Raw genomic sequence first — 27918 nt, forward strand, 5'->3', positions numbered from 1 at the left:
GAATCGGCGCCGCCGTCGCGAGGGGCGGGGAGAGAGAAAACAACCTGGCCCCGCCCCCTCGGATGAGGCCGCACCCCATGACCACGCCCCCAGGGTGGCCACGCCCCCGCGTGTAGCCGCACGTGCAGGACCGCGTGTAAACACACGTGAGGGAACCCTGGCCGCGCCCACCAGACTCGGCGCATGCGCAGGGAAAGGAGAAAGACGATGGTAAGACAAGCCACGCCCCCTATGGGCGTGTCGCGCTCGCTGATTGGTCAGCGCAGGTTCTCCCTTAAAAAGCGACTCAAAACACCCTAAAAACGGCGCTGGGACCCCAAAATCAATCCAAGACCCCTCATAATCAACCCAGAACCCCCAAAAAAGGAACCCAGAACCCCCAAAAACCGGCCAAGGCCCCCCAGTCTCCCCGGAACCCCCTCAAACCCTCGAAAAGACCTCCAGGATCACCAAAAGTCACCGGAAAAATAAAAAGGGACGGAAAATCCCGCCCGAATTGGGGGAGAGTCCTCGGGGGGGTCGCGGGGGTCTCAGGGCTGGGTTGGGATCGCGGAAATGTCCGGAAAACCGCGCGCGGGTTATTGTGGGATAAACGGCGCCGCTGATTGGCTGTCGCCGAGCAACGCCCGCGCAGAGCCTGCGGGGAGGCGGCAGCTGATTGGCTGCAGGAGTTATGCCGAGCTGAGCGTTGCTAGGCAACGCGCGCGCAGAGCACTCCGGGAGCCTAACGCTGATTGGCTGCTGGCGGGCAAAGCGCGCAAAGGCTGACGGGAAATGGAGGCGGGGAGGAAGCTCAGGGCAACATGGGATTGGGTGTTGCCAGGCAACGGCAAAGCCAAACCGGAAGTGCGGCCTAAGCGTCGGGAACGAGCCCGAGAACCCCCGGTACCCCCCAAAAACCCTCCCGGGGGGGCGGGGCCGCCGTTCCGGTAAATTCGGGGCCTCCCCGAGGATTTCGGGGCCTCCCGGGAGAGCGGCGGAAGTGTCAAATCTTTATTGGTTATTTTATCCATTTTTATACATTCTCATAGTGACCCCCCCCGCCCCTCCCCCCCCGCTATTTACAGGTGTCAATAAGGCTTCAGAGAGACCCCGCCCCCCCCTCCCCGCCCATCCCCCACCCCCCCGGACAGTACAATACAGGCACTTGGAGACCCCTCCCCCTCCCGCCCCTCCCCCACCCCCCACCCGGCCCCTCCCCCCATCCCAGGTGGGTCGGGGCCCCCCCGCCCACCCCAATTTTTGGTTACATGAAGCGTTTGTACAAGGGGGACCCCCCCCAAAAAAAATAAAAAAACAACAAAAAAACCGGGGACCCCTCCCCTCCCCCACCCGCAAAAAAACAAAACAAAAAAAATCCCAGAGACCCCCCCGGGGGGTGGGGGAGGGGCTGTGCCGGCGGCCCCTCCCCCCGCTTTGCATTTCTGGGGACAAAGTTGCGGAATTTGGGGTTTGTGCTTCAGAGCCCCAACGGGGGGAGGGGGTCCTGCCCAGACTGGGGGGGTCCCGCAGCGATTGGGGGTGGGGGGGTCAAACCCGTTTTGGGGGGGATTACACCCAAATTTTTGGGGTTTCCCGCCTGTTTTTTGGGGGGTTTCACCCGTTTTGGGGGGAGTTTCACCCGTTTTTGGGGGGATTTCACCCAAAATTTGGGGGGTCCCCACCTGGTTTTGGGGAATTTCACCCAAATGTGGGAATTCCCACCCATTTTTAGTGTTCTGCCCGTTTTTGGGGAGTTCCACCCAATTCTGGGGGTTCCCGACCATTTCATGGAGGCTCACACCCATTTTTGGGGGGGTTGCATCCAAATTTTGGGAATTCCCGCCCATTTCTCAGCGGGCTCCGCCCATTTTTGGAGTTCACGCCCATTTTGGGGCAGTTTTACCCAAATTTCGGGGGGGGTCACACCCAAATTTCGGGGTTCCTGACCATTTTTGGGAGGGTTTCACCCAAATTTTTGGGGGATTCCACCCAATTTTTTAGGGAATTCCCGCCCAGTTTTGAGATGGCCCCGCCCATTTTTAAAGGTACCACGCCCATTTCAAAGGCACCACGCCCATTTTTGAGCGTTCCCGCCCATTTTTTTGGGGTGGCCCCGCCCATTTTTTTTGCGTTTCCCCCCCCCTATAAATTTGGCGCTCCCCTCCCCCTCTCCAGAGCCCCTCCCCCATTCTCGGCCCCTCCCCCGTTCCTTGGGGAGGGTCCCACCCGTTTTCAATGGGGTGGGGGAGGGGCTCCACCTTTCTCCCCCTCCCCCCTTCCCCGCCCCTCCCCCATCCAAGGCCGCCCGAAAGTTTCGTTGGGGGCGGGGCTTGCGCCGGCCCCTCCCCCCTTTCCCTGCACTGAACCCCTCCCCCACACAGCGGGGGGGTTGGGGGATGGGGGGAGGGGCGTGGTCAGGCAGCTTTGCCCCTCCCCCCTCTCATTAAGGCTCTCTCAAGGGTTTCGGGTGGGGGAGGGGTCGGTGCCGCCCCTCCCCCTGCCCGCCCCTCCCCCATTACGATTCCAATGACAGCTGGGCCGTGGCGCGCTGCAGCTCCCCTCCCCCACCCAGCAGCTGGGGGTCCGCGCGGGGGGGGGAGGGGCCGGCCCCGCCCCCCGCCCCGCCCCCCTCCCTCCAGCGCCGCTTGAAGCGCAGCTTGAGCGGCACGCGGGGGGGGGAGGGGCGGCCCGCCGGCCCCGCCCCCTCCTCCGCAGCCCCTCCCCCGCCGTTCGAGGGGGCGGGGCCTGCGCTGGCGGCGGGGGGCGGGGCGAACACCTCATCTTCCTCGCCCTCCTCCTCCTCCTCCTCCTCGCTCAGCGCCGCCACCTCCAGCGCCTCCTCCTCCTCCTCCTCCTCCTCCTCCTCCTCCTCGGGCTCCACCTTGATGTGGGGGAGGGGCTCCGCCGCCGCCCCGCCCCCCACCGATGACGTCGACGACGACGCCGATGACGACGACGACGCCGCCGCCGAAGGGGGCGGGGCCTGCGGGGCGGGGTTTCGGTGCCTGCGGCCCGGCGGGGGCGGCTGCAGCTTGAAGGGGAAGGCGGGGGCGGGGTCGGGGCAGGAGGGGGCGGGGCCGTGTGCGGCGGGGGCGGTGTCGGGGGGCGTGGCGGGGGCGGGGCGCAGCAGCAGCGCGGGCGGGGGGCAGGGCAGGAAGGCGCGCGGGCTCAGGTGGTAGCTGAGGACGCTCCGCGCCTGCGCCGCCAGCGCGCGCTGCAGGTCCTCGGCCGAGAAGGAGAAATGAGACCCCGCCCCCGCCCCGCCCCCCGCCCCGCCCCCGCCCAACCCCCCCAGCAGCGGGCTCAGCGTGGGGGAGGGGGCGTACCCCAAATGGGGCGGGGGGCTGAGCGGGAGGGCGGGGCTCAGCGGAGGGGGGAGGAGCCCGCCCGCCCCGCCCCCTCCCCCGGCCCCGCCCCCGCCGCCCCCTCCCCCCGCGAAGGGGCTAAGGGGGGGCTCGCGGAGGGGGGAGGGGTAGAGGCGGAACAGCCCCTCGGGGGTCAGGCGGGGCGGGGGGTGCGGCGGGGGGAGGGGCCGGAAGCCGCCCCCGCCCCCCCCGCCCCCCCCGGGCTCGCGGTGCGGGGGGAGGGGCGGCGGGGGCGGGGCGTGGCGGGGCGGGTGGGGGAGGGGCGGGGGCGGCTCCTCGGGCTCCTCGGAGCCGTCGCTGAGCGAGCCCAGGCGGCGGTGGGGGAAGGGCGGGGCCAGCAGGGAGGGACCGCCCCCCCCCGAGCCGGCCCCGCCCCCCAGGAGGGTGGGGGAGCGCGGGGGGTGGGGGAGGGGCGGGGGGGAGAGGCCGTCGGGGGGGGAGGGGCCGGGCAGGGGCGGGAAGCGGAAGTGGGAGCCGCCCGTGGGGAGGGGGGGGGGCGCTCTGCGGGAGGGGGGGGCCTGGGGGGGGAGGGGAGGGGGGGGAGGGGGAGGGAGAGAGAGAAAATAAATAATAAGGGGGGGGAGGGGTCGGGGGGGGCACACCTGGGCACACCCAGCCCCGCCCAGCCCCGCCCTGGCACTCCCAGAGCACACCTGGGCACACCTGAGTGTACCTGGACACACCCAAACCGCGCCCTGACACACCCAGAGCACACCTGGACACACCTGGGCACACCCAAACCCCACCCTGACACTCCCAGAGCACACCTGGGCACACCTGAGTGTACCTGGGCACACCCAAACCCCACCCTGACACTCCCAGAGCACACCTGGGCACACCTGAGTGTACCTGGGCACACCCAAACCCCACCCTGACACACCCAGACCCCGCCCTGAGCACACCTGGGCACACCCAGAGCACACCTGGGCCCACCTGGGCACACCCAAACACTGCCCTGACACACCCAGAGCACACCCGGGCACACCCAAAGCACACCTGGGCACACCCAGAACACACCTGGGCACACCTGGGCACACCCAGAACACACCTGGGCACACCTGGGCACACCCAAACCCCACCCTGACCACACCCAGATCCCTCCATGGCCACGCCCAGCGATCCTGACCTCACCTGGCCACACCCATCCCACAGAGCCCCGCCCGGCCCATGTAGCCCCGCCCACCCCAGCTAACCCCGCCCACCGGCGTTAGCCCTGCCCACGCCTCACCTGCCAGCCCCAGGTCGATGAAGGGGCAATTAACGATCACTAATTTGTTAAAATTGAATTTGTAACTCGCTCTACCCACCCCCGTTAGCCCCGCCCACCCCAGCTAGCCCCGCCCACCCCCGTTAGTCCCGCCCACATCTCACCTGCCAGCCCCAGGTCGATGAAGGGGCAATTAACGATCACTAATTTGTTAAAATTGAATTTGTAACTCGCACTACCCAGCCCCGTTAGCCCCGCCCACTCCAGTTAACCCCGCCCACCCCATTAGCCCCGCCCACGTCTCACCTGCCAGCCCCAGGTCGATGAAGGGGTAATTAACGAGCACTAATTTGTTAAAATTGAATTTGTAACTCGCACTACCCAGCCCCGTTAGCCCCGCCCACTCCAGTTAACCCCGCCCACCCCATTAGCCCCGCCCACGTCTCACCTGCCAGCCCCAGGTCGATGAAGGGGCAATTAACGATCACTAATTTGTTAAAATTGAATTTGTAACTCGCACTACCCAGCCCCGTTAGCCCCGCCCACCCCAGCTAGCCCCGCCCACCCCCGTTAGCCCCGCCCACCCCCGTTAGTCCCGCCCACATCTCACCTGCCAGCCCCAGGTCGATGAAGGGGTAATTAACGAGCACTAATTTGTTAAAATTGAATTTGTAGGTGAATCTCTTGCCCTTGGTCTTGTGCAGGATCCGCTTGTTGTAGTAGTACCTGAAAGGGGCGGGGCCACAGAGGGACACGCCCACTCAGCGTGGGGACACGCCCACCCAGATGTGGCCACGCCCCCTTTAGCACATGGACACACCCACCCGGGAACCCCCAAAATTCACCCCAAAAAACCCACGAAAAACCCAAATTTCCAAAGGGGGAAAAAAAAGTGTGAAAAACCCCAAAATTCCGTGGGAAAAATTCCGGGAAAAAAAGGAAAAATCCCAAATGTCTCAGAGAAAAAAAAAATAAAATTTCCAAGGGCAAAAGAGGGAAAATGCCATGAAAATGCCCAAAATTTTCAAGGGGAAACAAAAAGGAAAAAGTCTCAAAATGGGAAAAAAGGGGAAAAAAGAGGAAAAAGGGGGAAAAAAGGGGGAAAAATTAGGAAACAGGGGGAAAAGGGGGATAAAAATGGAAAAAAGAGGAAAAAAGGGGAAAAAAGGGGGAAAAAAAGGGGAAAAAAAGAGGAAAAAGGGGGAAAAGTGGGATAAAAATGGAAAAAAAGAGGAAAAAAGGGGAAAAAAGGGGAAAAAAGGGGAAAAAAAGAGGAAAATGGGGGGGGAAAGGGGGAAAAAAGGGGATAAAAATGGGAAAAAAGGGGGATAAAAGGGGGAAAAAGTGGGATAAAAATGGCAGAAAAAAGGGGGGGAAAAAAGGGAAAAAGGGGGAAAAAGACAAAAAAGGGGAAAAAAGGGGGGAAAAAGGGGAAAAAAAGGGGGAAAAAAGGGGAAAAAACAGGGAAAAAAAGGGAAAAAAAAGAGGAAAAAAGGGGATAAAAATGGCAGAAAAAAAGGGGAAAAAAGGGGGAAAAAGGGGGAAAAAAGGGGAAAAAACAGGGAAAAAAGGGGAAAAACAGAGGAAAAAGGGGTAAAAAAAGGGATAAAAATGGGAAAAAGGGGATAAAAGGGGAAAAAAGGGAAAAAAGGGGAAAAAATAGGGACAAAAGGGGAAAAACAGAGGAAAAGGGGGGAAAAAGGGGGATAAAAATGGGAAAAAAGGGGGAAAAAAGAGGAAAAAAGGGGAAAAAAGGGGAAAAAAAGGGGATAAAAAAGGGAAAAAAGCGGAAAAAAAGAGAGAAAAAGGGGGAAAAAAAAGACAAAAAATGGGGAAAAAATGGGAGAAAAAGAGGAAAAAGGGGGGAAAAAGCGGAAAAAAATGAGAGAGAAAGGGGGAAAAAAAGACGAAAAAAGGGGGGAAAAATGGGAAAAAAGGGGAAAAAAATGAGAGAAAAAGGGGGAAAAAAGACGAAAAAATGGGGAAAAAATGGGAAAAAAAGGGGGAAAAAATGAGAGAAAAAGGGGGAAAAAAAGACGAAAAAATGGGGAAAAAATGGGAAAAAAAGGGGGAAAAAATGAGAGAAAAAGGGGGAAAAAAAGACGAAAAAATGGGGAAAAAATGGGAAAAAAGGGGGAAAAAAATGAGAGAAAAAGGGGGAAAAAAAGACGAAAAAAGGGGGGAAAAAATGGGAAAAAAGGGGGAAAAAAATGAGAGAAAAAGGGGGAAAAAAAGACGAAAAAAGGGGGGAAAAAAGGGAAAAAAGGGGAAAAAATGAGAGAAAAAGGGGGAAAAAAACCCGAAAAAAATGGGAAAAAATGGGAAAAAAGGGGGAAAAAAATGAGAGAAAAAGGGGGAAAAAAAGACGAAAAAAGGGGGGAAAAAAGGGAAAAAAGGGGAAAAAATGAGAGAAAAAGGGGGAAAAAAAGACGAAAAAAGGGGGAAAAAAGGGAAAAAAGGGGAAAAAATGAGAGAAAAAGGGGGAAAAAAACCCGAAAAAAATGGGAAAAAAGGGGGAAAAAAGGGGTGAAAAAGGAAGAATTGTGGGTGGTACCTGAGGGCGCGGCTGAGCTTGTCGTAGTTCATGTGGGGCTTGCACTTGCGCACGCCCCAGAGCCGCGCCACCTCGTCGGGGTCCTTGATGACGAACTCGCCGTAGTCGCCCTGCCAGGCGATGACCTCGCGGTACTGCTCCTGCCGCAGCAGCTCCAGGATGAAGTGCCACAGCTGGATCTGCCGCGAGCCGGGGCTCGACTCCGCCTTGTACGCCCACTCGGGGAACGCAAACCCTGAGAACACAGAGATAACAGCAGTGATATCAGTGTCAGTGTGATATCGGTGTGATAGCAGTGCGTTATCGGTGTGAGAGCAGTGCGTTATCAGTGCCGGTGTGACATCGCTCGGTGCCACAGCTGGATCTGCCGCGAGCCGGGGCTCGACTCGGCCTTGTGCGCCCACTCGGGGAACGCGAACCCTGAGAACACAGAGATAACGGTGTGATAGCAGTGTGATATCAGTGTCAGTGTGATATCGGCGTGATAGCGGTGTGTTATCAGTGTCAGTGTGATAGCAGTGTGATATTCGGTGTGATAGCAGTGCGTTATCGGTGTGATAGCAGTGCGTTATCAGTGCCGGTGTGACATCGCTCGGTGCCACAGCTGGATCTGCCGCGAGCCGGGGCTCGACTCGACCTTGTACGCCCACTCGGGGAACGCGAACCCTGAGAACACAGAGATAACGGTGTGATAGCAGTGTGATAGCAGTGTGTTATCAGTGCGATATCAGTGTGTTATCAGTGCCATTTCAGTGTGATATCAATGTGATACTGTTAGTGCCATATCAGTGTGATATCAGTGCCATATCAGCGCAATATCAGTGCAATGTCAGTGCAATACTGTCACTGCAATAGCAGTGCGATAGCAGTGCGATAGCAGTGTGATATCAGTGTGATATCAGTGCCATATCAGTGTGCTATCAGTACCATATCAGTGCCATATCAGTGCAATAGCACTGTGATATCACTGTGATATCAGTGTGATATCAGTGCGATAACAGTGTGATATCATTGTTGTGATATCAGTGTGACATCAGTGTGATATCGGTGTGATAGCAGTGTGATAGCAGTGTGATATCGGTGTGATAGCGGTGTGATATCAGTGCCATATCAGTGTGATATCACTGTGATAGCAGTGTGATATCAGTGTGGTATCAGTGTGATATCAGTGCGATATCAGTGTTGTGATATCAGTGCGATATCAGTGTGATATCATTGTTGTGATATCAGTGTGATATCAGTGTGATATCAGTGTGACATCATTGTCAGTGTGACATCACTCGGTGCCACAGCTGGATCTGACGGGAGCCGGGGCTGGACTTGGCTTCGTAGACCAGTGACGTCATTGGTGACGTCATCCATGACATCATCAGTACACTCTCATCAGTGTGATGTCATCCATGTCAGTGCAGTGTGACGTCATTGCTGTGATGACGTCATCACCGTTCCCTCCTGTGCCCACTATGGGAATGTGAACCCTGCCGGGAGTGACGTCACCAGTGTGACGTCATCAGTATGACGTCATCAGTGTGACGTCATCTGCACCCCAAAAACAGCACCCGAAAACAACACCCCAAAATGGGGACCCCAAAAACATCGCCTGGAAATCAACGCCCCAAAAAGCGACGCCGGAACCGAGAACGTCACCCAAAACGTCACCCCAAAAATCGGGATCCCAAAATCAGCGCCCCAAAAACGTCACCCCAAAAATCGGGACCCAAAATCAGCACCCCAAAAACGTCACCCCAAAAATCGGGATCCCGAAATCAGCGCCCCAAAAACTTCACCCCAAAAATCAACATCTCCAAAAAAAACTTGTCTTTCAAAAGTCAGCACCCCAAAAACGCCACCCCAAAAATGAACCCCAAAATCGGGACCCCAAAAATCCTGATCCCAAAATCGGGACCCCAAAAATGAACCCCAAAATCGGGACCCCAAAAATGAACCCCAAAGTCGGGACCCCAAAAATCCTGATCCCAAAATCGGGACCCCAAAAATCCTGATCCCAAAGTCGGAACCCCAAAAATGAACCCCAAAATCAGGACCCCAAAAATGAATCCCAAAATCGGGACCCCGAAAATCCTGATCCCAAAATCGGGACCCCAAAAATGAACCCCAAAATCTGGACCCCAAAAATGAACCCCAAATTCGGGACCCCGAAAATCCTGATCCCAAAATCGGGACCCCAAAAATGAACCCCAAAATCGGGACCCCGAAAATGAACCCCAAAATCGGGACCCCAAAAATCCTGATCCCAAAATCGGGACGCCGAAAATGAACCCCAAAATCGGGACCCCAAAAATCCTGATCCCAAAAACGCCACCCCGAAAATGAACCCCAAAGTCGGGACCCCAAAAATGAACCCCAAATTCGGGACCCCAAAAATCCTGATCCCAAATTCGGGACCCCAAAAAAGAACCATAAAATCGGGACCCCAAAAATCCTGATCCCAAAATCGGGACCCCAGAAATGAACCCCAAATTCGGGACCCCAAAAATCCTGATCCCAAAATCGGGACCCCAAAAATGAACCCCAAAATCGGGACCCCAAAAATCCTGATCACAAAATCGGGACCCCTGAAAATGAACCCCAAAATCGGGACCCCAGAAACGAACCCCAAAATCAACATCACAAGATCGCAATCCCGAAATCAGGACCCCTAAAATTCGCCCCAAAATCCAAAACCCCCAAAATCGGGATCGGAAGAAAAAATCGCCCCAAAACTTCACCCCCAAATTCAGGACCCCCAAAACTCGGGACCCCCAAAAAATCGAGAGCCGAAAAATTCGCCCCAAAGCCGAAACCCCAAAAATTCACCCCAAAATCCCAAAATTCACCCCAAAGCCGAAACCCCAAAAATTCACCCCAAAATCAGAACCCCCCCAAAATCCGCCCCAAATCGGGGCTGCCCCCGCCCCTCCCCCTCCCCAATTTCGGGGTGCGGCCCCTCCCCCCCCCCCCCCCCCCCCTCCCCCGCTCTGGCGGCGGCCCCGGGTGGGGGAGGGGCGGGTGGGGGAGGGGCCGGAGACACTTCGGGGTCTGTTCTGGCCGGGGGGGGGGGAGGGGCGGGGGCGGTGACGTCACCGCTGTCAATGGGGGCTCTGTTCCCGACAAACCCCCCCGAAAATGGGGCTGGGACCCCCAAAAACGGGGATCGGGACCCCAAAACTGAGCTGGGACCCCCAAAAACCGGGATCGGGACCCCGAAACTGACCCCAAAACTGGGCTGGGAGCCCCAAAACTGAACTGGGATCCCCAAAACGGCACCAAAAATGGGCTGGGACCCCCCAAAAACGGGGATCGGGACCCCAAAGTTGAGCAGGGACCCCCAAAACTGGGCTGGGACCTCCAATAATGGGGATCGGGACCCCAGAACTGAACTGGGAGCCCCAAAACTGAGCTGGGACCCCAAAAACGGCACCAAAAATGGGCTGGGACCCCCAAAACTGAGCTGGGACCCCAAAACTGGGCTGGGACCACCAAAACTGAACTGGGACCCCCCAAAACTGGGCTGGGACCCCAAAAACGGCACCAAAACTGAGCTGGGACCCAAAAACGCCACCAAAAATGGCCTGGGACCCCCAAAAACGGGGATCGGGACCCCAAAACTGACCCCAAAAACTGGGCTGGGACCCCCACAGATTGGGCTGGGACCCCAAAAACGGCACCAAAACTGGGCTGGGACCCCCAAAACTGAGCTGGGACCCCCAAAACTAAACTGGGACCCCCAAAACGGGGATCGGGACCCCAAACCTGACCCCAAAACTGAACTGGGACCCCCAAAACTGAACTGGGACCCCCAAAACGGGGATCGGGACCCCCAAAACTGAGCTGGGACCCCCCAAAACTGGGCTGGGACCCCAAAACCTGAGCTGGGACCCCCAAAACGGGGATCGGGACCCCAAAACTGAACTGGGACCCCCCCAAAACTGAGCTGGGACCCCCAAAACGGGGATCGGGACCCCCAAAACGGCACCAAAAATGGGCTGGGACCCCCAAAACTGGGCTGGGACCCCCAGAAATCGGGACCAGGACCCGAAAAGCAGGAACGGGACCCTAAAACTGGAGCGGTATCCCCAAAACCGGGACCGGGACCCCAAGAGAGCCCCAAAACCGAGATCGGGACCCCAAAACCGGCCTGGGACCCCCCAAAAGCGGAATCGGAGCCCAAAAACGGCCCCAAAAATGGGACCGGACCCCAAAACCGGCACCAAAACTGGGCTGGGACCCCCAAAAACGGGGCCAGGACCCGAAAAGTGGAACTGGGTCCCCAAATCCGGGACCGGGAGCCCCAAAAGTGACACGGGGACCCCAAATCCGGGACCGGGAGCTCCAACGCAGGACCGGAACCCCAAAACTGAGATCGGGACCCCAAAAACGGCCCCAAATCCGGGACTGGGAGCCAAAATCGAGACCGGGACCCCAAAAACGGGACCGAGACCCCAAAGACGGAGATGGGGACCCCAAAAACGGGACTGGGACCCCCAGGACGGTCCCAAAACTCCTCTGGGACCCCAAAAATTCAATCGGGACCCCAAAAATGGGCTGGGAGCACAAAAACGGCCCCAAATACAGGACTGGGACCCTCGCGACAGCCCCAAAATCAGGACCGGGACCCCAAAACTGAGACAGGGACCCCAAAATCGGGACCGGGACTCCAAAAGTGAGACAGGGACCCCAAAATCGGGACCGGGACCCCGAAACTGAGACAGGGACCCCAAAATCGGGACGGGGACCCCGAAACTGAGACAGGGACCCCAAAATCGGGACCGGGACCCCGAAACTGAGACAGGGACCCCAAAATCGGGACCGGGACCCCGAAACTGAGACAGGGACCCCAAAATCGGGACCGGGACCCCAAAAGTGAGACAGGGACCCCAAAATCGGGACCGGGACCCCAAAAGTGAGACAGGGACCCCAAAATCGGGACCGGGACCCCAAAAGTGAGACAGGGACGCCAAAATCGGGACCGGGACCCCAAAACTGAGACAGGGACCCCAAAATCGGGACCAGGAGCTCAAGGGACCCCCGGGATGGCACCAAAATGGGACCAAGACCCCCAAAAATGGGACGGGGACCCCAAATCTGAGATCGGGACCCTAAAAATGAGACGGGGACCCCAAAACGGCCCCAAATCAGGGACCGGATCCCAAAAACTGAGACCTGTACCCCAAAATCAGGGCCAGGACCCCAAAACTGAGATCAGGATCCCCAAAACGGCCCCAAAACTGCGACCGGGACCCCAAAAATGAGATCGGGACCCCCCAAATCGGGACCAGGAGCATAAAAACGGGACCGGGACCCCAAAACTGAGTTTGGGAGCCCCAAATCCGAGACCGGGACATCAAAACGAGGAGTGGAACCCCAAAACCGGGACTGGTACCCCAAAACCGCCCCAAAGCGGGACTGGGAACCCAAAAGGGGATCGGGACCCCCAAAATCTGAGTTTGGGACCCAAAACCGGTCCCAAAACGGGAGTGGGACCCCAAAATCGGGACCGGGACCCCGAAAACGAGATCGGGACCCCAAAATCGGGACCGGGACCCCGAAGCTGAGCTCGGGACCCCCAAATCCGAGACGGAGACCCCAAAATCGGAACCGGGAGCACAAAAACGGGACCGGGACCCCAAAACTGAGTCGGGGCCGCCGAAGCGGCCCCAAAACCCGAGACCCCTCCCCAAAATCGCCCCCGGGACCCCCGTGGGGTCTCCCCTCCCCCCCCCCAGGGGCCCGAACCCCAAATTCGCCCCCGGGACCCCCAAAATTCCCGCGCGCCGAAACTTTCGGGCCCCGCCCCCCAACTTCGGGACCCCTCCCCCACCACCGACCCCCCCCCAAACTCCGCCCCTCCCCCCCCCGGGGGTTTGGGGTTTCCCGCCCCGCCCGGCAGGGGGCGCTGGGGGGGCTGGGGGAGGGGCGTGGCCAAGGGGGCGTGGCCAAAGAAAAGGGGGCGTGGTTTGCGCTCCGGGAGGGGGGAGGGGACAAGTTTGAACGGGCCCGGGCGGGTCCGAAGGGGGGGGGGGGGAGGGGGGGGGGGAGGGGCGGGACCCCCCCCGCGTTAATGAGGCAGCTCCAATTAACGCCCCCCCCTCGCCCCCGTTAATTAACCCCGAAACGCCGCCCACAGAGTGAGGGGGGGGAGGGGGCGGTGCTGCCCCTCCCCCCCCCCCCGGCCAAAACACACAACGTGGCAGCGCCGCCCCTCCCCCACCCGCCGCGCACCCCCCGTTGGGGGGGAGGGGAGGAGCCCCCCCCCCATCCACCCCCCCCCGCCGCCCCTCCCCCCGCGTGGGAATCAGCGCGGGGGTGGGGGAGGGGCGGACGCAACAGGTCCCGAAACTCCGGCGGAGCCCGTGGGAACGGGGGGGGGGGGGAGGGGCGATGGGGACCCCCCCCCCCCCAATTAATGAACGGGGTGGGGGAGGGGCTCCGGCACGGGGGGGGGGGAGGGGAGGGGGTGGGGGGAGGGGGGGGCGAAACTTTGCGGCGCCGATGGGGGGGAGGGAGGGGGGGGGAGGGGGCAAAGTTCCTCCCCTCCCCCCCCCCCCCGGTTGAACGGGCCCCCCCCCCCAAAAAAAAAAGTTCCCCCCCCCCCCCGCCCGCCCCTCCCCCCACGGCGGATCCCGGGGGGGGGGGGAGGGGAGGGGGGGGCCGCAGTTCCCACCTGCGTCCGCCGGAGTCTTCATGGCCGCGCTGCCGCCGCCGCCGCGATCGCCCCCCCGCCCCTCCCCCAACCCGCGCCCCTCCCCCAACCCGCGCCCCTCCCCCACCCCCCGCCCACCGCCCCTCCCCCCGCGCGCCCGGCCCCGCCCCCTCCGCGCCCGCCCCGGCGTCAGCGCCGCGTTACCGTGGAGACGGAGCCACGCCTCCTTTAACGCAGAAGCCACGCCCACGCCGCTTAAAGGCGCCGCGCGGGGTTCGTTAATTTAATTAATTTTTTAAATTGAATTGGGGAGCGGGGACGCGTCGGGAGCCCCCCCAAGGCCCCTCCCCCACCTCTGGGGGCGTTTGGAAAAATGGGGGAGGGGCGTGGGGGGCACGTGGGGGCCGCACGTGGCGGGAAACGCGCGCTGGCCACGCCCCCTCCCCCCGCTCCCAGCCCCTCCCCCCCGCCCCCGGCTGGCGCCATCGCCCCTCCCCCCGCGGCTATAAATAGCATCATTAATTATTCAGCTTCCCCCGCGGTTAATGAGCGGCGGAGGGGGCGGGGCAGGCCACGCCCACCACCCCTCCCCCTCCTCTGACACGGCAAAAAGGGGCGGGGCCAGAACGTCGAGGGGAAACTGAGGCAGCGCACGGCGCGCTCTGCGCATGCGCCACGAGGAGGCGTGGCCAAGACGCGGAACAGGCGTGGCCAACATACGAGGGGGCGTGGCCTGAAGTGGGCGCGGCCTCGGCGGCTCCAGCGTGTCACACACGCCCCTCCCCGCCCCCCCGCGCCGCGCGCTGATTGGCTCATCCCTCCCACCAATCACAGCGCGCCGCGGTGACCTCATCGCTCGGCCGCCCCGGGCCGCCATTGGCCGGTCCTGGCCACGCCTCCGCAGTTCCCACGTGGGGGGCGGGGTGGGCGTGGCCCGCGGGCCGGCGCGGGCGCTGATTGGCCGCTGCCGGCGGCGGCTCCGCTGTTGCTGAGGGGAAGCGCGAGGGGCCCGGACGGGGCCGGGAGCGCCGCGAGCGGCCGGGGGTGAGCTCATCAATATGCTAATCACATGCTAATCACATGCAAACCGCGCTGACCGACCCCCCCCCCTCCCCGCCCCAGGGCCGGGCCCCACCCCCTCCCCCCTCCCCCACCCTTCGCGTTCCTATGGGGCCGCCCCTCCCCCCACCCTCCCCCCATTTCCCCTCCCCCCCTGCGGGTCTGAGGGGGGAAAGGGGGCGGAGCTTGGCGCGGGGCGCGCCGGGAATTGCAGTCCGGGGCGGCCTCACTTTCCCGTGGGGCTTTGCGCGCGCGGGGCACGCTGGGAGTTGTAGGCCGCGGCTCTGAGGGGCGCGATCCCGGCGTGCCCCCGCGCGGCCACGCCCCCTTTATCCCCCACCCCCACCCAAAGTAAACAAGCCCGGGCGCCGCTGAAACCCCGCCCACTCCTCCCTGATTGGCTACTGTACTCCAAACCCCGCCCCCGCAGCGCCGCAATTGGGCACTGTCAGCGCGGAGGGGGCGGGACGCCGGCGGGCAGCGCCGGGCGCCGATTGGCCGGCCGGGCTATCAGTCGGGCGGTTGTGGGCGCTGATTGGCCGCGGCCGCGGCTGCTGCCGGTTCATTCACCATTTTGTCGGGCCCGGAGTGAACCCGGGGCTCCCGCGGGCCGGGGGGCGCAGGTACCGGGGGGGAGGGGCCGGGGGGGGCTCCGGTACCCCCCCAAAGGGGGCGGGGAGGGGGAGGGGCTCGGGGGGAGGGGCCTCGTGACGTGTCACCCTTGGGGGGGGCTCAGCCCCTCCCCCACCCGGAAAGTTTGGGGGGGGGGAGGGGCGGGACCTCCCCTCCAGGGTCACGTGGGACCCCCCCGGGGGTGGAGCCGGAGCGGGGGGAGGGGCACGGGGGGGGGACCCCCCCGGGTTGGGGGGCGGGACCCCAAATTTGGGGGAGAAAACCCCGATTTTAGGGTTGGACAGCGGAAATTTGGGGGTTCGGGACCCCAAGTTTGAGTTCGGGGACCCCAATTTTGGGTTCGGGACCCCAAGTTTGAATTTGGGGACCCCAATTTGGGGGTTCGGGACCCCAAGTTTGAATTTGGGGACCCCAATTTGGGGGTTCGGGACCCCAAGTTTGAGTTCGGGAACCCCAATTTTGTGTTCGGGACCCCAAGTTTGAGTTTGGGGAGCCCAATTTTGGTCGCGGGACCGCAATTTTGGGGTGCGGGACCCCAATTTTAAAGTTTGGACCCCAATTTTAAAGCTTGGACCCCAATTTTCCGTTGCCGGGACCCCCAGTTTTGGGTTGGGGGACCCCAACTAAGGTTCTGGGACCCCAATTTTGAGTTCCTGCACCCCAATTTCGAGCTTTGGGACCCCAATTTTCGGGTTTTGCACCCCAGTTTTGAGTTTCAATACCCCGATTTAAAGTCTTGGGACCCCAATTTCGAGTTTCGACACCCGAATTTTTGGGTTTGTGATCTCAATTTTGGGGTTCAGACACGAATTTTAGGGTTTGAGACCCCAACTCTGAGTTTCGAGACCCCAATTTTGTGGCTCGTGACCCCAAATTTGACTCAGGGGACCCCAATTTAAAGTTCTGGGACCCCAATTTCGGGGTGCTGGACCCCAAATTTAAGTTTACAGACCCAAATTTCAGGGTTCAGACCCCAATTTTTGGGTTTGACACCCCAGTTTTGAGGTCTGGACCCCAATTTTTGGTTGCCAGGACCCCAAAATCGAGTTTTGTGACCTCAACTTCGCGTTTCCAGACACCAATTTTGGGGTTCGAGACCCCAAAGTTTGGGTGTCTGCACCCCAATTCTGAGTTTCAAAACCCCAATTTTGAATTTCCAGACCCCAACTTTGGGGTTTTGCGACCCCTCCCCAAAATTCTCCCACCAGAATTTTGTGGCTCCGCCCCCTCCCCTCACGTGTACCCACAGTGGGCGGGGTCTCTGCTGTCTCCGCCCCCTTTGCTGACCCCTCCCCATTTTGGGGGTTCATTTGTTTTGGGGCGGGGTCTCCGCTGTCCCCTCCCCCTCGCTGTCCCCGCCCCATTTTGGGGGTTCATTTGTTTTGGGGCGGGGTCTCCGCTGTCCCCTCCCCCTTTGCTGACCCCTCCCCATTTTGGGCGTTCATTTGTTTTGGGGGCGGGGTCTCCGCTGTCCCCTCCCCCTTTGCTGACCCCTCCCCATTTTGGGGGTTCATTTGTTTTGGGGCGGGGTCTCCGCTGTCTCCTCCCCATTTTGGGGGTTCATTTGTTTTGGGGCGGGGTCTCCGCTGTCCCCTCCCCCTTTGCTGACCCCTCCCCATTAGGGGGTTCATTTGTTTTGGGGCGGGGCCTCCGCTGTCCCCTCCCCCCTTTGCTGACCCCTCCCCAATTTCCCCACAGGACCCCTCAGCTCCGGGAGGAAGATGAAGCCGGCGAGGAAGGCCGGCCCCTCCCCCTCCCCCTCCCCCTCCTCCTCCCTCCCCAAACCCCCCCCCCCAGGACGACCCCCACCCCTCCCCCCCCCCCCGCGCCCCCCTCCCCTCCCCTCCCCCCTCCCCCTCCTCCTCCTCCCCTCCCCCCCCCAGCCGCAAGACCACCACCTTCAAATCGCGCGCCCCGCGCAAGAAACCCCCCGCGACCCCCGAGGACCCGCACGGGGACCCGCACAGCGGCTGCTCCAGCACGGACACGGCCAGCGAGCACTCGGCCGACGAGGGCGGGGGTCCCCCCGCGGCGGCGCCCCCCGCCGTCCCCGCGGAGCCCCCCGAGCTGGAGGCGGCGTTCCGGCGGCTGCGGTGCCAGCGGGTGCTGGCGCGGCGCGACGGCGTCTTCCGCCCGGCCGTGGTGAAGCAGCTGCGGCGCGGCGGGCACGAGCTGGGCGTGCAGTTCGCCGGCGACCGCGCCGTCACCTTCCTGGAGGGCGGCTTCCTGCTCGGCGACCCGCCGGCCGTGGTGCTGGACGCGACGCCGCCGGCGGGCGCGCTGGGCGTGGGCACGGCGGTGTGCGCCCGCCTGGACCCCGCCGAGACGCTCTACCGGCCGGGCACCGTGGTGGAGGTGAGCGCCAAGCCGCCCTCGTACCGGGTGCGCTTCGCGCCGCCGCCGCCCGCGCCGCCCGTGTGGGTGCCGCGCTCCGGGCTGAGGCTGCTGAGACCCCCGTGGCCCCCGCACGGCGGCGCGGAGCCCGGCCCGGGCCCGCCGCACGGCGCCGAGGATGAGGATGAGGAAGGCGCCCCGCGGCAGCCGGAGGACGCGGAGGTTTCCAAGCTCAGCGCCGCGCCCCAACAACAACAACCACCCCAACAGCAGCAGCAGCAGCAGCAGCAGCAGCAGCAGCAGCAGCCCCGGCCCCTCAGCGGGCCGCGGGACCCCCGGCCCAGCCCGGCGGGACCCCCCAGCCCAAGTACAAGAAGGGGGACGTGGTTTGCACCCCGAACGGCATCAGGAAAAAGTTCAACGGCAAGCAGTGGCGGCGGCTCTGCTCCCGCGACGGCTGCACCAAGGAGTCCCAGCGGCGCGGATTCTGCTCCCGCCACCTCTCCATGCGCACCAAGGAGCTCGAGGGGCTGCCCGAGCCCCGCCCGGGCCCGCCGGGACCCCCGAGCCAGCGCGGCGGCAGCGCCGACTTCGAGTGGGGCGACGAAACGTCCCGGGAGAGCGAGGGGGACGCGCGGGCGCGCCCGGGGCCGCCCAACCCGGACCTGTCGCGCTTCGAGTTCGACGAGTGCGAGGCCGCCGTGATGCTCGTGTCCCTGGGCTCGTCCCGCTCCGGCACCCCGAGCTTCTCGCCGGCCTCCACCCAGTCCCCGTTCTCGCCCACGCCGTCGCCGTCGCCGTCGCCGCTGTTCGGGTTCCGCCCCGCCAACTTCAGCCCGGTCACGGCCTCGCCGCGGGCCCGCGGGCGGCACCTGAGCTCGGGCACCCCCCGGCCCGGGGAGGGGCTGAGCCCCCCGCCCCCTCCCCCGCCCCCTCCCCCGCCGCCCCCGCGGCCCCGCCCCCCCTCCGGCGTCCCGCCGGTGTTCCAGCCCGGTTTGCCGTTCCCGGTGCCGCTGAGCCCCGGCAAGCGCAAAGCGGAGGCGGCGGCCATCGGGGAGGGGGGCGACGGCGGCGGTCCCGGGGGCGCGCCGGGGGGCGCGGCGGGGGGCGGGGCGGTGTTCCGCGCCCTCTCCCCGTTATTCGCGCCCCGCTCCCCCGCGGGGCTCACGGCCGACCCCGGCCCCGGCGCCCGCAGGGTCCCGCCCGTGCCGCGGGGCTCCCCCGTCATCGTCCGCAACCCCGAGGTGCCGCTGCCGGAGCCGCCCCTCCCCCCGCGGCCCCGCCCCCTGGGGCCGCCCCCTCCCCAAAAGGCGCCGCCCCACCCCCCGCCGCCCCCCTTGGCCGCGCCGGTGCCAATCAACGCCGGGAGGCTCCGCCCCTCGCCGGGCTCCGCCCCGCCCCCCCCCGAGCGCGGCGGGCCCCCCCCGTTCGGGGCGCCCCCCCCGCTGCAGCCCGTGCCCTTCCACCCCTCCCCCGCCGCGCTGCTGCCGCTGCTCGTGCCCGGAGAGCTCGGGACCCCCCCCCAGCAGCAGGGACCCCCCAGAAAGGAGATCGTCATGGGACGGCCCGGCACAGGTACGGGGGGCGTTGGGGAGTTTCGGGGATTTTGGGGGGATTTTTTTGGGATTTTTTTGGGGTTTTTGGGGAGGTTTTGGGGGATTTTTTTGGGATTTTTTGGGGATTTTTGGGGAGGGTTTGGGGAAGTTTGGGGGATTTTTTTGGGAATTTTGGGGAGGGTTTGGGGAAGTTTGGGGGACTTTTTTCGGGATTTTTTTGGGATTTTTGGGGAGGGTTTGGGGAAGTTTGGGGGATTTTTTGGGGATTTTTTGGAGAATTTTGGGGAGGGTTTGGGGAAGTTTGGGGGATTTTTTTGGGATTTTTTGGGGAATTTTGGGGAGGGTTTGGGGAAGTTTGGGGGATTTTTTGGGGATTTTTTGGGGAATTTTGGGGAGGGTTTGGGGAAGTTTGGAGGATTTTTTTGGAATTTTTTGGGGGATTTTTTTGGGAATTTTTTGGGGAGGTTTTGGGGAAGTTTGGGGGACTTTTTTTGGGATTTTTTGGGGATTTTGGGGGAGGGTTTGGGGAAGTTTGGGGGATTTTTTCGGGATTTTTTTTGGGAATTTTGGGGAGGTTTTGGGGAAGTTTGGGGGATTTTTTTGGGATTTTTTGGGGAATTTTGGGGAGGGTTTGGGGAAGTTTGGAGGATTGTTTTGGAATTTTTTGGGGGATTTTTTTGGGAATTTTTGGGAATTTTTGGGGAGGTTTCAGGGAAGTTTGGGGAATTTTTTTGGGATTTTTTTTGGGATTTTTGCGGAGGTTTTGGGGATTTTTTTGGGAATTTTTTGGGATTTTTGGGGAGGGTTTGGGGAAGTTTGGGGGATTTTTTTGGGAATTTTTTGGGGAGGTTTTGGGGAAGTTTGGGGGATTTTTTTGAGATTTTTTTGGAATTTTTTGGGGGATTTTTTTGGGAATTTTTTGGGATTTTTGGGGAGGTTTAGGGGAAGTTTGCGGAATTTTTTTGGGATTTCTTTGGGAATTTTGGGGAGGGTTTGGGGAAGTTTGGGGGATTTTTTTGGGATTTTTTTAGGGAGGTTTTGGGGAAGTTTGGGGGATTTTTTTGGGGGATTTTTGGGGAGGGTTTGGGGAAGTTTGGGGGATTTTTTGGGGAATTTTTTGGGATTTTTGGGGAGGTTTTGGGGGATTTTTTTGGGAATTTTGGGGAAGTTTGGGGGATTTTTTTGGGATTTTTTTGGGGGGGTTTGGGGAAGTTTGGGGGATTTTTTTGGGATTTTTGGGGAGGTTTTGGGGAAGTTTGGGGGATTTTCTTGGGATTTTTTTGGGATTTTTGGGGAGGTTTTGGGGAAGTTTGGGGGATTTTTTTGGGATTTTTGGGAAGGGTTTGCAGGGCTTAGAGGGGGATTTGAGGAGGTTTGAGGGGATTTTGGGGTGGTTTGGGGGAGATTGGGGAGGATTTTTGGGAGTTTGGGGAGGTTTTTGGGGGATCTGTGCGAGTTGCGGGGAGATTTCTGGAATTGTTTGAGGGATATTGGGGAGGTTTTGGGGAGCTTAGGGGAAGTTTGGGGAGTCCAGGTGGGAATTTGGGAGGATTTGAGGGGATTTTGGGGAGGGGATTTTGGGGGTATCTGAGGAGTTTGGGGAGATTTTGGGTGGGCAGTGAGGTCAGAGGGGTTCTGGGCGGGGCGTGATGAGGTCACAGCGGGGTCACGGTGAGGTCAGAGCAGGTTGTGACGTCACGGGGGTTTCGCGGTGAGGTCAGAGCGGGGTTGGTGCATCGTGGTGATGTCACGGTGACATCATAGTAAGGTCACAGTGAGGTCACGGCAGGAAGGGAGCTGCCGTGACGGGTTTTTTGTCGAGATGATGTCACGATGACATCACAGTGATGTCAGAACAGCGTTAGGTCTGTATTGCCGTGGAGTTAGTTGGTTGTGATGACATCATGGTGACGTCAGAGTGGTGCCAGGCTTTCAATGTGGCGCCAGACCATTGTGGTGACGTCAGAGTGATGTCAGCGTTGTGTTGGGGCAGCGTTACCGGGTCGTGGTGATGTCACGGTGACGTCAGAGTAGCGCCGGGGCTGTCACGCGAGCTCACAGCATTGCGGAACCGCTTGTATGACGTCACGCTGATGTCAGAGATTGGCATGGGCTCTCCCGTGCCGCTTTTCGCGGCACGGTGACGTCACCCCGCCTCTCCGTGACGTCACGGCCTCTCCATATCCCCTCCACGGGGGTGGGCGTGGCCTAGCTGAGCTCCCAGGCAGGGGGCGTGGCCTCCCCGCTCGGGGTGGGCGTGGCCTCTGTGTTTGCTGCGCGCGCAGCCCGCCCCGAGCGCGGGAGGCGGGGGCGGGCGGGGGGCGCCCTCTCATTTGCATACGCGCGGCGGTTCCGCCAATGGGCGCGCGGCGCGGGGGCGGGAAGCCCCCTCTCATTTGCATACGCGCGCGGGCGCCGTCGCCCCGCTGAGGGACGGGGGGGGGGATTTGAGTGGGCGGGGTGATCGCCCTGCTCATTTGCATACGCGCGCGGCTCCTCCAACGAGCGCCGCGGGGCTCCGCACGCGCGGGCCCGTCCGGCCAATGGGGCGAGGGTTGGAAGGGGGAAGGAGGGGAGGGGCGAGGGGGGGGAGCTTTGCGCACGCGCGGCGGGAGAGGCGGGAGCAGCGGAGGGGGGGGGGGGGGCGGCGCGCGCGCCCGTTCCCAGCGCGCGCTTCGGGCGCGGGCGGCGGCCCCGGAGCGCGACCCCTCCCCCCCCCTCCCTCCCTCTTCTGTTCCCCCCCCGAAAAAAAAAATCCCGGGAAGGGGAAAATCCCCTCCCCCACCCCCCCCTCACACACACGGAACCGAACCGGGACCGCAGCGAGAGCTTCCACACCCCCCCTCGCATTCCCCTCCCTTCCCTCCGCCATGTCCTCCTCCTCCGCCGCCCTCCCCCCGGCCGCGGCCCCGCGCAGAGGCCTCGGCATGTTCGGTCAGTGCTGGGGGGGCGAAGGGGGGAATCTGGGGGGGTCCCTGAGGGGATTTGGGGTTCAGGAGGGTCCAATAATGGGGGGCGGGAAGGGTTTGGGGTCTGTGGGAAAGGGGTGGGGGCGGGTGGGGGTGGGGGGGTTTGTGAGGGAGGAGTGGGGGGTGTGAGGGGGGTGAGGGGCTCTGAGGGGGATTTGGGGGTTCTCAGGGGATTTTGGGGAATCTGAGGGGGTTTTTGGGGATTTTGGGGTGGGGTTGATGGGATCCGTGTGGGGTTTGGGGTTTGTGCGGGGTAATTTAGGATCCGTGTGGGGATTTGTGGTTCGTGAGGGGATTTTGGGTTTCGTGAGGGGAATGTGGGGTCTCTGTGGGGATGTTGGGGTCCGTGAGGGGAATTTTGGGATCCGTGTGGGTATTTCGGGTTTCGTGAGGGGAATTTGGGGATCCGTGTGGGGATTTGTGGTTCGCGATGGGATTCGGGGTCCATGAGGCGATTTTGGGTTTCGTGAGGGGGATTTTGGGGTTCATGAGGGGAATTGGGGTCCGTGAGGGAATTTTGCGTCTGTGAGGGGAATTTGGGGTCTCTGTGACCATTTAGGATTCCTGAGGGGAATTTTGGGGTTTGTGAGGGGTAATTTAGGATCCGCGTGGGGATTTGGGGTTCGTGAAGGAATTTCGGGTTTCGTGAGAGGGATTTTGGCATCCGTGAGGGGATTTTGGGGTCCGTGAGGGGGATTTGGATTCTTTCAACGGAATTTGGGGTCCATGAGGAGAATTTTGGGAGCCGTGAACGAATTTGGGGTCCGTGAGGGGGAATTTGAGGTTCGTGAGGGGATTTGGGGTCTCTGTGAGGTGATTTTGAGGCGTTTTGGGGGTTTTGTGAGGAAATGTTTGAGTTTGTGAGGTGATTTCAGGGTTCTGCAGCAATTTTGGGGGTTCTGTGAGGAAATGTTGGGGTTTGTGAGGAGATTTTGGGCTTCGTGATGTGATTTTCGTTGATTTGTGAGGAAATTTTGGGGTTTTTTAGGTGATTTTGGGGTTCTGAGGCGATTTTAGGGTTTTTGTGAGAGGATTAAGGGATTCTGATGTGATTTTGGGGGTTCTGTGAGGAAATTTTGGAATTTGTGAGGGGATTTGGGGCATCCGAGGTGATTTTGGCATCTTTATGAGAAGATTTGGGGGTTCCGATGTGATTTGTTGGGGTTTGTGAGGAAATGTTGGGGTTTGTGAGGCGATTTTTGGGGTTTTGTGAAGAGATTTGGAGTTTTTGAGGTAATTTTGTGATTTCTGTGAGGAATTCATGGGATCTGTGACAGGATTTGGGATTTTTGTGAGGGAATTGGGGAGTTCTGAGATGATTTTGGAGGTTCTGTGAGGAAATTTTGGGGTTTATGAGGTGATTTTGGGATTCTGATGAGATTTGGAGCTTTTGTGAAGGAATGTTGGGGTTTTTAAGAGGATTTTGTTGTTTTGAGTCAAATTTGTGATTTCTGTGAGGAATTTATGGCGTCCATGAGAGCATTTGGGGTCTTTGTGAGGGAATTTGGGGGGTTCTGAAGCAATTTTGGCATCCTGTGAGAAAACATTGGGGTTTTTGGGTCTGTGTGATGGAAATTGAGTCTTCTGAGGTGATTTTTGGGGGGTTTTGGAGTAAGTTTGGGTTTCTGAGGTAATTTGAGATTTCTGATGTAATTTTGAGGGTTAGAAGGTAATTGGGGGGGGGGTTGAGGTAATTTTGGGGATTTTGAGGTAATTTTGGGGTTTCTGAGGTAATTTTTGGGCATTTTGAGGTAATTTTGGGGTCTTTGAGGTAATTTTGGGGTTTCTCAGGTAATTTTGGGGGGGTCTTCTAGGCAATTTTGGGATTTCTGAGGCAATTTTTGGGGGTTTTGGGTTAATTTAGGGTTCTGAAGTCATTTTGCGGTTTCTGAGGCGATTTTTGGGGTTTCTGAGGTAATTTGGGGGAGTTTTGAGGTAATTTGGGGGTTTTGAGTTAATTTGAGGGGGTCTTTGAGGCAATTTTGGGTGTTTTGAGATAATTTTGGGGGGTTTCGAGGTAATTTGGGGGTTTTGAGTTAATTTGAGGGGGTCTTTGAGGCAATTTTGGGTGTTTTGACGTAATTTGGGGGGTTTTGAGGTAATTTGGGAGTTTTGAGTTAATTTGAGGGGGTCTTTGAGGCAAATTTAGGTGTTTTGAGGTAATTTTGGGGGGTTTCGAGGTAATTTGGGGGTTTTGAGTTAATTTGAGGGGGTCTTTGAGGCAAATTTAGGTGTTTTGAGGTAATTTTGGGGGGTTTTGAGGTAATTTGGGGGTTTTGAGTTAATTTGAGGGGGTCTTTGAGGTAATTTTGGGTGTTTAGAGGTAATTTTGGGGGGTTTTGAGGTAATTTGGGGGTATTGAGTTAATTTGAGGGGGTCTTTGATGTAACTTTGGGTGTTTTGAGGTAATTTTGGAGTTTTCTAGGGCAATTTTGGGTGTTTTGAGGTAATTTTGGAGGTTTCTGGGGCAATTTTGGGTGTTTTGAGGTGATTTGTGGTTTTGAGGTAATTTTGGGGCGTGGCCCACGCCTGTGACACACCTGGGGACACCCCGAGTGTCACCTGAGCTGCTGTGGGCGTGCCCACCGTGTCACACCCTGCCAGGGCGTCCCCTCGCTGTCCCCGTGTCTCACACACCTGTCTGTCTGTCCGTCCCAACGTGGAGCCGCGCTCCGTGCCCGTGTCACGCTGTCCCCGTGTCTCACACACCTGTCTGTCTGTCTGTCTGTCTGTCCGTCCCAACGTGGAGCCGCGCTCCGTGCCCGTGTCACGCTGTCCCCGTGTCTCACACACCTGTCTGTCTGTCTGTCTGTCCGTCCCAACGTGGAGCCGCGCTCCGTGCCCGTGTCACGCTGTCTCCGTGTCTCACACACCTGTCTGTCTGTCTGTCTGTCCGTCCGTCCGTCCCAACGTGGAGCCGCGCTCCGTGCCCGTGTCACGCTGTCCCCGTGTCTCACACACCTGTCTGTCTGTCTGTCTGTCCGTCCGTCCGTCCCAACGTGGAGCCGCGCTCCGTGCCCGTGTCACGCTGTCCCCGTGTCTCACACACCTGTCTGTCTGTCTGTCTGTCCGTCTGTCCGTCCCAACGTGGAGCCGCGCTCCGTGCCCGTGTCACACTGTCCCCTGCCGTGTCTCACACCTGTCTGTCTGTCTGTCTGTCTGTCCGTCCCCTGCAGTGTGGACCAACGTGGAGCTGCGCTCCGTGCCCGTGTCACGCTGTCCCCGTGTCTCACACACCTGTCTGTCTGTCTGTCTGTCTGTCCGTCCCAACGTGGAGCCGCGCTCCGTGCCCGTGTCACGCTGTCCCTGTGTCTCACACCTGTCCGTCTGTCTGTCTGTCCGTCCCCTGCAGTGTGGACCAACGTGGAGCCGCGCTCCGTGCCCGTGTTCCCCTGGCACTCCCTCGTGCCCTTCCTGGCCCCCAGCCAGCCCGACGCCCCCCCGCAGCCCCCGGCCGGGCTGCAGCCCGTGAGCCACCTGAGCCACCTGCCCGCGGCCGCACCTGGCAAAGGTGAGAGGGGACGGGGGGGACGCACCCCGACACACCTGGGACAGACTGACACACCTGGGACAGCTGGGACACACCTGGGGACAGCTGGGACACACCTGGGGACAGAGTGACACACCTGGGGACAGAGTGACACACCTGGGGACAGCTGGGACACACCTGGGGATAGCTGGGACACACCTGGGGACAGAGTGACACACCTGGGGACAGCTGGGACACACCTGGGGACAGAGTGACACACCTGGGGATAGCTGGGACACACCTGGGACAGACTGACACACCTGGGACAGCTGGGACACACCTGGGGACAGCTGGGACACACCTGGGGACAGACTGACACACCTGGGGGACAGCTGGGGGACAGACTGACACACCTGGGGACAGCTGGGACACACCCTGACACACCTGGGACACACCTGGGAGCCACCTGAGCCACCTGCCCACGGCCGCACCTGGCAAAGGTGAGAGGGGACGGGAGGGGGGGACACACCCTGATACACCTGGGGACAGACTGACACACCTGGGACAGACTGACACACCTGGGGACAGCTGGGACACACCTGGGGGACAGACTGACACACCTGGGGGACAGCTGGGACACACCCTGACACACCTGAGACACACCTGGAGCATCTGGGATACACCTGGGATACGTGGGACACACTTGGGACACACCTGGGACACACTGGGACACACCTGGGACACACCTGGGACACACTGTGATACACCTGAGATATTTGGGACACACCTGGGGCACCTGAGACACACCCGAGATACCCGGGACACATCTGGGAAACCTGGGACACGCCCCCTGCCCCATCTGGACCACGCCCTCTGCCATGCCCTGACACACCTGGGACACACCTGGGACACACCCCCTGCCCCACCCTGACACACGTGGGACATGCTCTGGGTCACACCCGCCCAGCCCCACCCCCATTGCCCCTTAGCCCCGCCCCCATGTCTCACAGCCCCTCCCCCTGTCCCACCCCCCAGAGCCGCCCCCAGCCCCGCCCCCAATGCTCCTTAGCCCCGCCCCCATGTCTCACAGCCCCTCCCCCTGTCCCACCCCCCAGAGCCGCCCCCCAGCCCCGCCCCTGGTCTCACAGCCCCTCCCCTGGCACATCCCCCTTAGCCCCGCCCCATCTCACAGCCCCGCCCCCTGGCCCATCCCCCTTAGCCCCGCCCCATCTCACAGCCCCGCCCCCTGGCCCATCCCCCTTAGCCCCGCCCCATCTCACAGCCCCACCCCCTGGCCCATCCCCCTTAGCCCCGCCCCATCTCACAGCCCCACCCCCTGTCAATCCCCCTTAGCCCTGCCCCCATTCTCACAGTTCTGCCCCCTGTCAATCCCCCTTAGCCCCGCCCCATTCTCACAGCCCTGCCCCCTGTCAATCCCCCTTAGCCCCGCCCCATCTCACAGCCCCTCCCCTTGTCAATCCCCCTTAGCCCCGCCCCCATTCTCACAGCCCCGCCCCCCTTAGCCCCGCCCCCCTTAGCCCCGCCCCCATTCTCACAGCCCCGCCCCTGTCCCCTCCCCCAGAGCCGCCCGAGTCGCTGGCGGTGGCGCCCGAGCCGGGGGGGCGGGGCCAGGAGCCCGGGCGCTGCGGGGGGGCCACGCGCCCGCCCAGCCCCCCCCCCGCCGCCCCCCCGGCCCCGCCCCCCGCGGCCACGGCCCCGCCCCCCGAGGAGGAACCGCCCGGGGGGGGCACCCGGCCCGACAGCGAGACCGAGAGCGACCACGATGACGCGTGAGTGACCCGTGTGTGACCTCTGACCTCGTGTGACCCCCGTGTGACCCCGTCGTCCCCTGTCCCCGTTCCTCTGTCCCTCGCCCCGTGTCCGTCTGTCCCTCGGGTTCCTGTCGCCCGTCGTGTCCCCCCGTCCCTCGCGGCGTCCGTCTGTCCCTCGCCCTGTGCCCGTCTGGCTGTCCCTGTCGCGTTCCTGTCCCCCTGTCCGTCTGTCCCTCGCTGTGTCTGTCCGTCCCAGGCTCCTGTCGTCCATCGCGTCCCTCTGTCCCTCACCCTGTCCGTCTGTCTGGTCAGGTTCCTGTTGTCCATTGTGGCACCTGTCCCTCACAGGTTCCCGTCCCTGTCCGTCTGTCCCTC

The 27918-nt window shown here is 61.1% G+C and overlaps 2 protein-coding genes across 2 annotated transcripts in view; one reads left to right on the forward strand and one right to left on the reverse strand.

Moving 5' to 3' along the window:
• Positions 1 to 456: 456 nt before the first annotated feature.
• Positions 457 to 13837, reverse strand: ERF (ETS2 repressor factor). The gene is made up of 8 exons (XM_058823115.1): positions 13773 to 13837; positions 7109 to 7343; positions 5165 to 5280; positions 3697 to 3865; positions 3442 to 3644; positions 2732 to 3381; positions 2502 to 2638; positions 457 to 637 (listed from the first exon to the last, which is right to left on the reverse strand). Exons 1-8 carry the CDS (start codon positions 13792 to 13794, stop codon positions 457 to 459), a joined length of 1713 nt encoding a protein of 570 aa, XP_058679098.1. The 5' UTR covers positions 13795 to 13837.
• A 1081-nt stretch (positions 13838 to 14918) lies between these two features.
• Positions 14919 to 27918, forward strand: part of CIC (capicua transcriptional repressor) — a 29411-nt gene continuing 16411 nt past the window's right edge. Inside the window, exons 1-8 of the mRNA XM_058823117.1 lie at positions 14919 to 15081; positions 15241 to 15433; positions 17327 to 17999; positions 18098 to 19053; positions 19147 to 19352; positions 25655 to 25813; positions 27354 to 27561; positions 27856 to 27907. Coding sequence (XP_058679100.1) covers positions 14919 to 15081; positions 15241 to 15433; positions 17327 to 17999; positions 18098 to 19053; positions 19147 to 19352; positions 25655 to 25813; positions 27354 to 27561; positions 27856 to 27907 — 2610 coding nt within the window. The remainder of the gene's footprint in view (positions 15082 to 15240; positions 15434 to 17326; positions 18000 to 18097; positions 19054 to 19146; positions 19353 to 25654; positions 25814 to 27353; positions 27562 to 27855; positions 27908 to 27918) is intronic.

The sequence above is a fragment of the Ammospiza caudacuta genome, chromosome 38 (genome assembly GCF_027887145.1).
Source record: "Ammospiza caudacuta isolate bAmmCau1 chromosome 38, bAmmCau1.pri, whole genome shotgun sequence".
In the NCBI taxonomy this organism is placed as follows: domain Eukaryota; kingdom Metazoa; phylum Chordata; class Aves; order Passeriformes; family Passerellidae; genus Ammospiza; species Ammospiza caudacuta.

What these genes read in the sequence shown, in the direction of transcription:
- ERF (XM_058823115.1), bottom strand. Translation starts at nt 13,794, where the DNA reads ATGAAGACTCCGGCGGACGCAG. An exon ending in CCTCTACCCCTCCCCCCTCC is followed by an intron (nt 3,382 to 3,441) that starts GCGAGCCCCCCC and finishes GGGCCGGGGGAG; the next exon opens with GGGGCGGGGCGGGCGGGCTC. An exon ending in CCCCGCCCCCCGCCGCCAGC is followed by an intron (nt 2,639 to 2,731) that starts GCAGGCCCCGCC and finishes GTGCCGCTCAAG; the next exon opens with CTGCGCTTCAAGCGGCGCTG.